This window comes from Coffea arabica, chromosome 10c (assembly GCF_036785885.1).
Source record: "Coffea arabica cultivar ET-39 chromosome 10c, Coffea Arabica ET-39 HiFi, whole genome shotgun sequence".
Classification (NCBI taxonomy): domain Eukaryota; kingdom Viridiplantae; phylum Streptophyta; class Magnoliopsida; order Gentianales; family Rubiaceae; genus Coffea; species Coffea arabica.
In genome coordinates, this window is record NC_092329.1 from 10,000,001 (window position 1) to 10,014,295 (window position 14,295).

Here is a 14,295-nt window from a genome sequence, read left to right on the forward strand (position 1 = left end):
CGACCTGCAGGAGGCCACCCTCTCTCCCCAGGATTTGGCCGAACTGGCTAGGTCGTACTCCATCCCTCGAGCCTACGAGCCGAGGTTGGCCGGGCCCGACGACCGGGCCTGCCGGCCTCCTCCTGGCTTTGTAGCCATCTATAGGGAGCAACTCATCGCAGGGCTCCGTCTCCCCATCCATCCAGCTCTAACCGAGATTCTGAACCACTGGGGGCTCAGAATCACACAGTTTCATCCCACCTCTATCAGGATCATCACCGGATTCCTGATCTACTGCCTTCTCTGCGACATCCCTTACTCTCTCTCCCTCTTCCGAGCTGCCTTCATTCTTAAGGCCGCCCTCCCGGGGTGGTACTACTTCTCCCGCCGTGGCCCCCAGACCAAGGGGGGAAAAGGGGCCCAAGAGTTGTTCTACGGGCTCCCCTCCTCCGTGAAGGACTGGAAGGAGGACTTCTTCTTTGTCAGGTCCACACATTTTCCCCCCAATGTGTGGAAGGTTGGGGGAGTCAAGGCCGACCCCTACCCGGAGGACCTGGACTACGAGACCCTCGGCCAGCTGTTGGGTTCCAAGGTGAAGCTCGATGTCACCAAGATCTCCACTGAGCAGATCTCCGCAGCCGGGCTGATGGGGACGGTGTCCGGATCCTCTGGGGAGGTGGCTACCCCCCAGTCCAAACTCGACACCTGTAACGCTGGCTTTGCCCCTGTCGCATTTGTAGTATATAGTTTTCCTTTTTTTTTACCCTTAACTGTCTTGCGTTTGGCTGATCTGGTGGTGTTCATTGCAGTGAGGAAGCTCTCCCAGCTACTGGGCGCACCCCTCGAGGAGGCCACTCCCGACCCCCAGCCTGAGGCTGCTCGGGGGGCCCCAGGTGGGGCGTCCACCCCGGGGGGCGGCTCAGCCCCCCAGAAAGAGACGTCACAACCCTACCCCTCCAAGCAGGCCGCCAACAAGAAGAAAGTGGCCGGGCAGAAGAGGGGCAGGGCTGAGGAGGCCCCACAGGTCGGGCAAAAGAGGCCCGCGCCGGCTGTTCCCTCGCCGCTCCCCCTTGTGCCATCTGGGGGTCCCGTCCACGTGGGCGTTGGCTCCGCTGAGGAGCATGCTCTGGAGTCCCCTCCTCCGAGCTTGTGGCACTTCCGCCACATCCTCCCCCAGAAGCCGGGCCAGGCCTCCACTATGCACGATCCCCGCCACTTCTGCCCCTCCTGGAAGCTCTCCATCAACGACCGGGTCCAATTCCCTGAGGCAGCTCGGGAGCTGATGGTGGGCTCGGTCCTTCCGCGGGACAAGAGGTGGATGGAGCTCGCCGACCCAGCCGAGCTCCAGGATATGTACTTCACCTCCCAGGCCCAAGTAAGTTTTCTGCCCCTGGGATGATTTGGCCTCCGTGTCTGGGCTAGGTAGTGTGACGCGTTGAACTGCTTTCTTTCTCCTTCAGGCCAACGCCGCTGGTGCCGCCCTGGTGACCTGCTTCTCCGAGCTGTCACCCGACCTGGAGAAGATTCGGAAAAAGAACCTGGAGGCGGAGAAGAATCTGTCCCAGGCCCTCAAGGAGGCAAGCTCCCTCAAGGCCAAACTGGACAAGGCCGAGAAGGAGCTGGACGCTGCTCAGGTCCAGCTCGCCTCTACCAGGTCGGAGCTCGACCAGGAGAAGGCCGGTGTGGCCAAGCTGAAGGAGGAGCATGTCCTCGAGCTCTCCGGCACCGTCAGCCGGGAGCGGAAGAGGGCTGTTCGGGAGTTCCTTACGTCCGACCAGTTTGAGGAGGACATCGCCCACCTCAACCTGCCCATCCTCCAGGTCGGCTGCACCCGGGCCCTGGACAAGGTGAAGAAGCTCAATCCTCCTGGTCTCGACTTGGCGAGATTCAAGGACTACAACCCTGCAGCCGAGGCGAGGCTGGACTGGCTCTTCGACGGGTATCGCAAGGGGCACTCCCTGAAGGAGCTGGCGACCCGGGCTGACACTGGGGCCGAGCTGGAGGAAGTTCCCTTGGAGGAGGACGGGTCTCCTGGCCGAGCTGCCGGGAAGGAGCCGGTGGTCTAGGGCGGCAGCCACCCCAGGGACCCTTTCTGTCTTCTTATAAGGATGTGACCGTGCTCCAGTTGAAAATGCTCTTGGAGGTCCATCCGAGACGGAAGGGCTCCCCTGCTCCCGGGCTCCTGAATGGCTTCCACCATACGCCTCTCAACATGATTAAGATGTACCTTCAGCTCCTATCCCGGTCGGGCCACCAGCGGGTAGAACAGACACCGAAGGGGGCCGCCAACTCGGGAATTTTGCGGTAGATAGGTGGAATACCTTGTAATAGATAGGCGGCTCAGAGACTCTGTAAGCCTTGTAATAGATAGGCCTCGAATGCATGTATAAAACTTGAGGACTATTCTGCATTTCTTGCCGGCTCCCATTCTGTCGATCCGACCTCCTGGGTCGAACAGTTCATAAACATTAAGTGCGCTCGTGCCGACCTCCTGGGTCGACCACTTCATACTTTAAACCTTAAGTGCATTCGTGCCGACCTCTTGGGTCGAACACTTCACACTTTAAACACTAAGTGCGTTCGTGCCGACCCCCTGGGTCGAACACTTCACACTTTAAACATTAATTGCGTTCGTGCCGACCTCCTGGGTCGAACACTTCACACTTGACCCGCTCCGTACCCCTAGCCCCCCACTAGGACATTGAGCGAGAGATCGCTTAGTGTGCTAGTGTGAGGTGCAGACTCGTTAAAAATGTGACCATGAAACAAGTACAAGCAGATTGTAAATTCAGGCTTTTATTGATTGAGAAAACAAGAATTCTGATTCCAGAGTACAGACTCGAATTTCTAGGCCACCCTATGCTATAAACAATCGCAGATTGGAGAAGTGCCAAGTACGGGGTACCTCGGATCCATCCATGCTGGCGAACCTGCAGTAACCGGCCCGACCTACCTCAATGACCTTGTAGGGGCCCTCCCAATTTGGGTCGAGCTTGTTGGAACTGTGAGTTCGGCTGATCGAGTTCTTCCTTAGGACGAGGTCCCCAGGCTGGTACTGTACCGTCCTCACTTTGGCGTTGTGATAGCGGGCGAGCTGGCTTTTATACTTAGCCATCCGAACAGCCGCTTCCTCACGCCTGGCTTCGAGCATGTCCAAGCTGCACCGAAGCTCTTCCTCGTTGGAGGTTGCCACGAAATTCTGTGTTCTGGGTGAGGGAAGTCCGACTTCCGCTGGCACCACCGCCTCTACTCCGTAAGTTAGGGAGAACGGGGTCTCTTGGGTAGCCGTCCGGGGCGTAGTACGGTAAGCCCAGAGGACGCTGGGAAGCTCATCCAGCCAGCTCGATTGGGCGGACTCCAGTTTAGTCTTCAACCCTTGCAGAACAGTTCGGTTAGCGTTCTCCACCTGACCATTGGCATGGGGATGACCAACCGACGTGAAGTGTTGGTTGATTCCAAGCTCAGCGTACCAGCTCCGGAAAGGGTTCTCGGCGAACTGGCGGCCGTTGTCGGATACCAGGACATGCGGAATCCCAAACCGGCAAACTATGCTCTTCCAGAAGAATCTCCGAATTGCCTTCCCCGAGATACAGACCAGGGGCTCCGCCTCCACCCATTTTGTGAAGTAGTCAATGGCCACCACGAGATGCTCATATCTCCCCGGGGCTCGGGGGAAGGGACCCAGGAGGTCTATCCCCCATTGAGCGAAGGGCCAAGGACTATGGATGGGAATCATCTCCTGAACTAGCTGATGACGCAGCGAGGCGTGTACCTGGCAAGCTCGGCATTTCTGGACCAGATCTGCTGCGTCTCGGAAGACAGAGGGCCAGTAGTAGCCCAGAAGGAGGCACTTTTTGGCCAATACCCGAGATCCCACGTGTGCCGCACATATTCCTTCATGGACTTCGCGCAGGACGTAATCACCTTCTTCGGGAGTCACGCACTTTAACCAGGGGGACAGATACGATCTCCTATAGAGGGTACCCCCGGTGTAGGCGTACTTGGCAGCCCGGAGCTGGATTCGGCGTGCCTCGGCTTTGTTTTCGGGGAGGGCACCCGAGCTGAGGAAATCTATGAGGGGCGTCATCCAGGTGGCCGAGCTGTCTATAGCCAGGACCTGAGCCTGATCGATACTTTTTTGTTTTACCACCTCTACTAAGACCTCCTTGCTCAGGTGGGCAAATGAGGAAGACGCCAACTTCGAGAGGGCGTCTGCCCGCTTGTTCTGGGACCTCGGCACCCGCTCTATTTCAAATGTTCTGAACAGGGCCATCGCCTCCCGTACCTTAGCCAGGTATTTCTTCATGACCTCATCCTTGGCCTCGTACTCCCCGCGGACCTGGAGGACGACGAGCTGAGAGTCGCTCCGAACTCTGACTGTGGTGACGCCCATCTGGTGGGCTATCCGCAGCCCCGTCAGGAGGGCCTCATATTCTGCCTCGTTGTTGGATGCCGGAAAATCGAACCTAAGCGCGTAGGTCAGTTCTTTTCCGGTTGGCGAGGTGAGCAGTAGGCCAGCTCCGCTCCCTTCCCTGCTCGAGGCACCGTCCACGAACAGCACCCAAGGCTGCTCCGCCGGGGTGTCCGTGGGTGTCGGGGTCAAATCGGTTTGGTTTAAGTTAGCCCCCTCCGCAAGGAAGTCTGCTAAGGCCTGGGCCTTGATCGCGGTGCGGGGCCGATAGCTAAGGTCGTGCTCGGCCAGCTCGACGACCCACTTGGTCATCCTGCCCGACACTTCGGGCTTGGTGAGTATCTGCCGTAGGGGCTGGTCGGTCAGTACTACAACGCGGTGAGCCTGGAAGTAAGGGCGGAGCTTGCGAGCAGCATGTACCAAGACAAGGACCAGCTTCTCGGCGGGCGAGTATCGCGTCTCTGGTCCCTGCAGAGCTCGGCTGACGTAATACACCGGCCTCTGAGCCCCCTTGTCCTCCCGTACCAAGACCGCACTAACGGCCTCGTTGCAGGTGGACAGATATAGGAATAGGGTCTCCCCTAACTCTGGGGCGGTCAGAGTTGGCAGCTCGGCCAGATACGCTTTCAGGTCGGCGAACGCTTTTTGACACTCCTCGGTCCAACGAAAGTCCTTGGACGCCAGAAGGGTAGTCCCCGAACCGCGGAACGCGAGAGGAACCTGCTCAGGGCTGCCATTCTCCCCGTGAGCCGCTGGACTTCCTTCACGTTCCTTGGGGGGGCCATGTCCACGATGGCCTGGAGCTTGTCCGGGTTGGCCCTGATTCCGTCTCGTGACACCAAGAAACCAAGGAACCTTCCCGACCTGACCCCAAAGGTGCACTTCTTTGGATTTAGGCGCATCCGGCTTTGCAGCAGGATGTTCAAGATCTCCCTCAGGTCGGGTATGAGCCGCTGGTCAGTCCGACTTTTGACGATCATGTCGTCCACATAGACCTCCATGTTCCTGCCGATCTGGCCTCGGAATAGCTTGTTGACCAGGCGCTGGTAAGTGGCCCCCGCGTTCTTAAGTCCGAACGGCATGGTTCTGTAGCAGTAGGTCCCTTCTTCAGTGATGAAGGAGGTCTTATCCCGATCCTCCTCATCCATCTCTATCTGGTGGTATCCCTTAAAAGCATCCAAGAAGCATAAAACATCAAAACCCACAGTAGAGTCTACTAACCTGTCGATTCTAGGCAGGGGAAAGCAATCCTTCGGGTAGGCTTTGTTAAGATCCGTGAAGTCTACGCACATCCTCCAGGTCTGGTCCTCCTTCTTGACTAGGACCGGATTGGCCAACCAGGTCGGGTAGTAGACCTCCAGGATGATCTTGGACTCCAACAGCTTGCCGACCTTCGCCTTGATCACCTCGTTCCTCTCAGGGGCAAAACTCCTTTTCTTCTGCTTCACCGGCTTGAAGTGAGGGTCGACGTCAAGGTGGTGGACTGCCAGGTCCGTTGGGATCCCAGGCATGTCATCAACCGACCAAGCGAAGACCTGGGAGTACTCTCTTAGCAGAGCTTTCAAGTCCTCCTTCTCTCTGGCGGGCAACAAGGCTCCGATGCGGAGGACCTGGTTGGGCCGATCCTCCCTTAAGGGGAATTCCTCAGTCTCATCCTGTGCCCAGCTGTTGGGCCTCGTCCCCTGGGATGTAGGGCTCCAGACAGGTTGTCTGGGCGACCACCTTTTCCTGCCCCCGGAGTGTGGCTAGGTAACAAGCCCTGGCTACCTCCGGGTCGCCGTGCACCTCGGCTATCCCTCCCGGGGTAGAGAACTTGACGCTGAGGTGGTAAGTGGAGGAGACAGCCCGGAGGGCGTTCAAAGCAGGCCTCCCCAGGAACACATTGTACGGGGACGGCTGCCTGACCACCACGAAGTTGACGGGAACAGTCCGGCATTTGGGAGCCTGTCCTACTGTGACCATCAGGATGATCATCCCTTCCGACCTGATGGGTGGTCCGGTAAATCCCACCAGAGATGTCCGAACCGGGGTGAGCTGGTCATCCCTTAATCCGAGCACCTTGAACACCCTGTAGAACATGATGTCGACCGCACTACCCTGGTCGACATATACCTTTTTCACCCGATAGTTGTTGGTGACAATGTCTATCACGATGGCCTCATGGTTCCCAGAAGCCAGGGGGACCGCATCCCTTGGCCCGAAGGTGATCTTCTCGTCCATGCGCAAGCGCTTCAAGGAATCGTCCCCTTCGGGGGGTGGTCGCTTGTTCTTCCGAGCTGCATGGCTGTTCCCCCCTGTGGGACCTCCGGCAATGGTGTTTATCACCCCCGCCAGGTTCTGGGTGTCCTGGTCGGGAGAGTGGCCCTGAGGAGCGTCGCGCCGCTCTGGGCGGTCCCGACGCCGTCCCTCGTGCCTGTCTCCGTAGTGGCTGCGCCCGGGCTCCTGGCCTGGTCGGCGCACGAACCGCCCTAAAAAGCCGCGCTGGATCAGGTCTTCTATCTCCTTACGCAGGGCCCAGCATCCCTCCGTGTCGTGTCCCACGTCGCGGTGAAAGGCGCAGTACCTGTCCTGGTTCCTTTTGTTTCGGGGCGTCCCCATTTTTGGCGGCCGATCTCCTAGTCCTTCCGCCTCCATAACGGCCAAGATCTGAGCTTTGGGCCGTGTTAGAGGGGTGTAGGTCTTCTCTGGGAGTGGCGGCAGAGCAGGGGCCTTCTCCTTCGAGAGCCGGTCGAAGACGTTTTTCTTGGACGGGACGTCCTTGCCCTCCGGGGGGTTCGTCCGACCTTTCCGATTTCCGAGCTCCCGATCTGATTCTTTCTTCAGACGACCTGCCTCCTCCGCATTAGCGGCCTCGTGCGCCCTGCGTAAGAGTTCCTCCAGGTTTACGGGAGGCTTCTTGGCCAGGTCATAGAAGAGCTCCTCCACCCTGAGCCCATTTGTGAAGGCGACCATGACCACTTTTTCATTTTTGTCCCTGACCTGCAAGCTCTCCGCATTGAAGCGGGTCATGAAATTCCTCAGCGACTCCTCAGGCCTCTGTCTGATGGACATCAGGTGGGTTGCGTTCCTCGCGTAGACTTTCGAGGAGACAAACTGGGCTGCAAACTGCCGAGCCAACTCGGGAAAGCTCCGTATAGACCCCGGTTTCAACCCCTGGAACCAGAGCCGCGCCTTCCCCTTTAGGAACATGGGGAAGGTCTTGCAGCGGACCTCATCCACGGCGGTTTGCAGGCGCATATGCGTCAAGAAGACCGAGAGGTGGTCCTCTGGGTCCGTAGAGGCATCGTACATCTCGATGCTCGGGATCTTAAACCTCCGGGGTAGGGGGTAGTCCTCTATCTCCCGGGTAAAAGGCGAGGTTGCATAGTTGTCCTCGTATGGCCGGGGCCTCAAGATCTGCTCGAGCTCATCCCGAGCAGGGTCCAGATAAATGGGGTCGCGGGGCCGGCTCTTGACAGACCGAGCCGTGGAACGCTCGAACCCATTCCGTGTGGGCTTCCTCGGAGAGGGGTCTCTGGGATGGCTCCTCGCGGACCTGTCGCGGGAATACCTCTCGCTGTCCCCGACCACCGAGGCTCGGGGGCGGGGAGGAGTCCGGGGGCGCTTCCTCCTAGGAGGTTGGTCTCGCGACTCATCCTCCGAAGGATCAGGGGGTAACTCCTTCTCCTTCCCCTTGGCCTTGGAGGTCTGCGCACCCCCAGCCCCCTCTCCCTTTTTCGCCTGCCGGATTATATCCTCCAGCATGGGGAGGTTCTCCGTCACAAACTGGAAGATCTGCTGCCTCCGCTCCCCTGAAAGGGCTGAGCCCCCGGCGCCCTGGGACGCCCCAGCCTCTTTCTGCTGGAACCCCTCACCGCCCCCAGGGCCGGTGCTCTCTGCCGTGCGCTTGGATCGCGTCCTGGCCATCAACACAATCTTACTTACCTTACGTTCACACAGACGGCGCCAACTGAAGAAGCACGGGACTTCCCCTAGGAGAGCTGACCTGATCAGCTCGGGTCGCTGATGGCAGAGCTGACTCCAAGCCTGCAAAACAGAAAGGATGAGCTAACAAAGGGGGCCCGAGGGTTGTCCCCGAGGGCACTCCGACGGCCAAGTTAGTTTTCCGGTGAGTGAGGTTCACGGGAAGTAGTAACTGTCCAGAGTAAATTGTCAATAGTGAGCGTATCTTGTACAGTGGATGTGTGTTATTATTTATACCTGCAAGGGAGCCCGACCTCCGCACGACGCGGGACTTGCCCAGTATAGATAGTATCCCGCACTCAGGGGGATTACCCCCGACCTCTTCGGGGAGGACCTTCGCCTCCCCTGGGAGCCCTAGTCGGTACGGCCCGGGGCCGCTCCCAGGGGTCTGAGGGCCAAGACCCAGCTCGGCCATTCCTGGGCTGCCACGTGTCTGGGTCCAGAATGGGGCCTCTGCATTGGGGGTGTCAAAGTTGAAGCGGAAGAGAGCATGAAGGCAATTACCAAATGCAAGAGCATCGGTAAAATGAACCGATTGAACCCCATTGGAATTGTTTTTCAAAGAAGCAAGTTTCCTTTCCAGCAGAGAGTTGCAATTGTTAATTGTGCACTTCTAAGGACTTTAAACTTACGATAGGGAAGACTTAGTTAGTAAACGCACAGAAGGCCACTGCAGTCAAGGTATAAAGGAGTATTTGTTGGGCAATAATTTTGAGCTTGATTTGTGTATTTGTTGGGCAATAATCTTCTGGGAAGCTGTCACACTAGTCTGTGACGACCATGAGGTCCACGGCTTTGCGGGGTTGCTTATGCTAAGGACATAAAGACTCTGTAAGGGAAGACTTTCAAGTCCACCCTGCTGTTTCCATTTATTTACGTGAAAAACAATAAGGGAACCCATAAATTTTTTCCACTTGATATGAGAAAAAATTCATAAATGTGTTTTTGGATGCAATGTATGTCATGCAAGTAATTAAGACATACGCTTCGGCCGATGAAGTTTTAGTCTAGTGGCTAAGAGTGCATTTGATAAAACTGAAATATCAGATTTATAATTTGAAGACTGAATTCGTTAAATTATTGAATTGTTAAATACTATATTTGATATATTTGAATGCATATCATATTAAGTAATATGTAGATAGTTTATCACTTATTTTCAAATTTTGTCTAAAAATTTTAATATTACTTAATTAATTCAGATGTTCTATTTTTTTTTCAAACGCATTTAAACATATTAAAGACCTGAACTCATTTAGTTTAACTGCTAAATTGGGTTATCAAACGTAAGCATAGGATTGAAGACCCAAGATTTAGAGGGCTTGGGTTCAAATATCTCCTCCCTCCCCCAGTACAAAAAAAAATATTTTTTTTTTTAAAAAAAAAGATATATGCTTAGAATGCTATCTTCCTGATATTCAGTTGGAAATGTGAGATATGTTAAGAAAATCAATGGGCTTCTATATTGAAGATCCGGCCTAGGCCTCATAAGGATCCTGGATCAGATCCATATTCGAATTCAAGTCAGAATGCTCAAGAAATTCGGTGCCAGATTCTTTGTTGCTGGGGATTCGTAAATGGATCTCATTCAGCATTCGAATGGTTCTGGGGTCGGATCCACGAATTTTCATAATTATATTGTGGCAACATTTTATACGCAAGGGTAGTTACTTTGCTGTGAAATGGTGTCTTAACATCTGAGAAATAATAAAATCTCTAATAATCGAACTAAGTATGCATTTAGTCGAATCCTGATTTTGCTGTCAAATTTTCTAATCCTTTTATCGCTACATTATTTTAACGAAGCAAAAATAAACTTAAGTGTATGAAACACAATAAGAAATCGCATATTCATTACTAAATCAACATATGCATTAGTTATTTATTAAAACGACTGTTCATTCGTATGTCTTCCCATTCTTACAATCTCAGGTGCAAAACTTAATAGTTTGATTATTCTCTCTAATCTCAAACTTTGAAAAGCAATCATACCTCGAAATATAAGTGCGAAATACTCATTTAATATTGCTAATTATATGTATACACTCATTTTATATGTTTAAGAAGAGAACTTTTCAAAATGTACAAACTTGATTATTAGTTTCAAAGTCACATGCAAAAGATCAAATGCAAGCAAGAAGAGGTACTTAAATTTAAAATTTGGCTAATTAAAACATGAAATAATTAATTAAAGTTGTACGCTCTTTAGTTTTGAACAATTTTTTCTTGGCACAATAGACATGGTTTTAACAAGTCAGCATGTAATATTAATTAATAACAAGTTGAACTTCATACAGTAATTAACGTAATAGCCAAGTAAAAAAAAAATTAAAGAGTCAAGAAGCAAAAGTTAAAGGGAGAGGGCAATGAAATTTTATTCAAATTTAAGGGAGGGGTGGGGGGCACAAGAAAAAGATTTTCAATGAAATTTTCCAAAATTTCTTTGGGGCCAAAAGAAAATTCTAAAATTTTAGGGGAGGGAATGGTGGCTGCTCCTCTTGTCCCCATATTGGCTATGCTTTTTCGTTACTTTTGCGTATAATGTTAACGGCAGGGCTCAAATTTAACAAATACAAGAGTTAGAAGCGCCATATATCTAAAATTAAAATTTATGATGCAAAGGGAAAATCAACTACAAGTTAGCGGCTGCAAAGTGTAATTGGTCCTATGAGAAATTGCCAATGGAAAAGTTGGTCTTTTCCTACCTTTAAAGTTCCCGGGATAAATTCACTTTGTCTCCTCAAATTACACACAAAATTCCACTTCAATTCCTGAACTTCAAAATAGAAGATTTAAATCCCTAAACTAAAAATTTTGTCCTACTTAAATAAAATCCATGACATAATCCAAAAAATTGATGGTGTCTTAAGGACGTGGAGACACGCTTCATTAGTATGTATGTGGAATTGTTATAAACCAGAAAAGTAGGGATATAAATGAAAATTTACCCCATTTTCTCCCTTCCTTTTTTTTTATTTTTTAGTTTTCCTATTCTTCTTCTTCCGTCATCTGCCACCACTGATATCTCCAATCCTATTGCCACCATTATCGGGAATTCTCCAAAGGACAGAGTTTGCCTTTTCACAAGAGGAAATAAAGGAATAAATCTTGACTCATCGTAGTAATTTCGTCAGCTTGGAAATATCTGATTATCCAATTTCTGAGGTTCTCTTTTCCTCTATTTCTTCCCTGTGGTTTTAATGCTAATTTTCAATAGAGAAAACCTGAAACTAACAATAACCCAGATGCAAAACAAATCTAGAAAAGCCAAAAAATCCTAATGTCAATTGACCATCTAAATATCAAAATTTGTAATAAACCCAAATTCTTAGATCTAGAAAGCAGTCAAAAAGACAACAGTGCCAGGAAAAACTATTTGCATAGGCAGCAGTAGTGTACAGTGTACTCTTTCCCGACAACAACCACACAACTAAGAAGACCTCTATGAAACTGAAGGCATCTTGGATGATACATGAGGTGCTAAACATTTCACTCTCTACCCATCTAGAGCAAGAGCAAACGAGCTCTTGTTCATCTTTAAGGACCATAAAATAGAAGAAAAAATAGTGGAATACATTAAGTGCTTAGTCAGACACACATCTCTCAAATAACTTCCTTTTTTTCCCCCCTTTTTGTCATCAACTTCTTCATCCCAAGAATCTCTAACAAAATCTGGGGCATTTTCCTGATTAATCAAAGTGGTTGAGTTCCATGCATGATGCTATCGCTGTAGCTTCTGACCTTGACGTCAACGTCTTCGAGGGGTTGCCCTTGCTCCAAGAGAATATTAGACTGCCAAGGGAAGACTTCCAGGTCTATCCCTCAGTCTTGACAGTCGAATGCTACATCCTGTTTGTACGATGATGGCTTTTTTAGATGTATAACGGAAAGCTTGATGAATTATAAGACTATCTACTTTATTTTTAAGTAAAAAGGCAACCTTTTACTAATCAAGTATACACTTGATAATAGCAACATTATTTGACAAAATCCTAATTACAGGAAAGGCCTGTTTTTTTTATATATTTTTTTTGCCCATTCCATAATTTTTGTCTGATTTCCCTTCATAAGTAAACCCTAGATGCTTTGTACTCATTTGACAAAATAAAATAACATTAAAAGGAAAAAAGAAACAAATGCAAGGCAAAAACGTGAAACCCTTTGATATGTTGTTGATTCTCAAGTTTCCAAGTACTTCTATCTTATGCACTGCAGTAGTACTTTTTTTTCTTTAACTTTTGGTTTTTTTTTATTTTCCAAGAACTTACATTAGCCTGGCATGTGAACTCCTAATTCAAGAGCCATATAGAAGAACAATTCCCTATTCTTATCCTGGATGTGAAGCTAGTTCCTCTTGGTATTATTGTGCCAAATTCGTCCCATGACACAAACAAAAACCTCAAGGGATTTCCACGCACGTGATTAGTTACCTAACTATTATACAAAGGTTTCTATTTTTTCATTTTTGTAAGTCCATGTGTCATTGATCAAGATAAGAAAAGAATGGTTATAACTTGGTTGCAGCGTTAACTTCCAGCCAGTTGGAGCCTATCACAAAATGTACGAAAGGTTTCTATTTTCTCATTTTTGTAAGTCCATGTATCATTAATTGATCAAGATAAGAAAAGAATGGTTACAACTTGGTTGCAACGTTAACTTCCAGCCAATAGGAGCCTATCACAAAATTTACGAAACAGAATATGTAGCTATACAATTATAAAAACAAACTAGGGTTAAGTAGGGTATCACTAATGATTCTCTTGAAAAATAGGGTTGGTTAAAAAATATTCCTCTTAAGGCCTAACTAGTTTTGCACTTTATCCCTTAATGTTATTTTTTTTTTCACTTTACCTCCTAAATTGTTAGTCAATTCCTATATTGCATAATGGAAATATCAAAAAGATATTGATACTCCTAAGGGTTAATTACAATAAATCCCTTTAAGATATGGCCATTTTTGCACATTACCTTCTAATATCATTTTTCTCTTAATTTGTCTATTTGTCTCTAAAACGATTAGTTAATCTAAAAGTATATTTGATCCTTGGATAGTAGCTGTGTGTAAATGATTTAAACTATAAAGCGTATCTTTATTGAAAGATGCAAAGTGAAAAAATGATACCCTATATTAAGAAATTATAGAAATTTTCTACTCCCTACATATGTCTAAATTATAATGACTTTTCATGTTAGTGACGCCATAAAACAAATTTACGATTCTGAGATTTACAAAAAAAATGTTTGATGGAGTTGTTGACACAACTGCAATTTTTTTTGAGTAATGTTATTTGCACTTCCATTATCTCATTTTTATTTTGATGAGATCATATTATCCCTTTCCTAAATTCTTCTTCCTACCTGTGAGTTAACTTTACTAGATTTTTTCTTACATTTTAAAACCATAAATCGCCGCCTACATCCCGCCTACATCTTAAAACCGTAGCACAAGTTTTGCTACGGTGCTCCTGAGAATATGATATTATGAAACGTCTCAATTCATTGCCACAAATCGCCACCTTCCCTACATCCGCTGCCCATCTTCCTCGTACCAGTAGTTCTATTTTTTGTCCCCTGCCCGTCCTTTGCCTCCCGTAACTAGCCCCAGCACCTAACCCCTTATTTTTCTTCTACTTCAAAAGTTCGCAATTTCCTCATCTTTTCCCTCCAGACGTCCTTCACTGGGTTGGGCACTACCTCTTGCAATTGGGTTTTTTTTTTTTGTTCTCAATTTCCACTACTCATTCAATATAAATCAGTTTTAATTTAGTTAAGAGCTTTCTGGATATTTTTAAGAGCTTTCAATAAATAAACTTCAAGGAGAAAGCTGTCATATCAGTACAGCGGGAATGGAGGTTTAGGCTAATAGTGAGAAGGTGCAGCATCCAACAGGTTGCTGGTGCTTTTTATTCTCCTTATCTCAATAGTACCACTTTTTATTTGTT

The 14,295-nt window shown here is 49.2% G+C and overlaps 1 protein-coding gene across 1 annotated transcript; it reads right to left on the reverse strand.

Moving 5' to 3' along the window:
- Window positions 1-2,041: 2,041 nt before the first annotated feature.
- On the reverse strand, window positions 2,042-8,768 carry LOC140015743 (uncharacterized). The gene is made up of 6 exons (XM_072068559.1): window positions 8,591-8,768; window positions 8,332-8,416; window positions 6,158-8,288; window positions 5,260-6,072; window positions 2,933-5,209; window positions 2,042-2,215 (listed from the first exon to the last, which is right to left on the reverse strand). The coding sequence occupies exons 1-6, from the start codon at window positions 8,766-8,768 to the stop codon at window positions 2,042-2,044; spliced, it is 5,658 nt and encodes a 1,885-aa protein (XP_071924660.1).
- Window positions 8,769-14,295: the final 5,527 nt, after the last annotated feature.

Bases quoted from the DNA above. Each gene is read 5' to 3' on its own strand.
- LOC140015743 (XM_072068559.1), bottom strand. From the start codon at position 8,768: ATGGCCGAGCTGGGTCTTGGCCCTCAGACCCCTGGGAGCGGCCCCGGG. The intron at 8,417-8,590 runs GTATAAATAATA...TCTGTTTTGCAG, and splicing joins GAGGTCGGGCTCCCTTGCAG to GCTTGGAGTCAGCTCTGCCA. The intron at 6,073-6,157 runs GTAGCCAGGGCT...CCTACATCCCAG, and splicing joins AGGTGCACGGCGACCCGGAG to GGGACGAGGCCCAACAGCTG.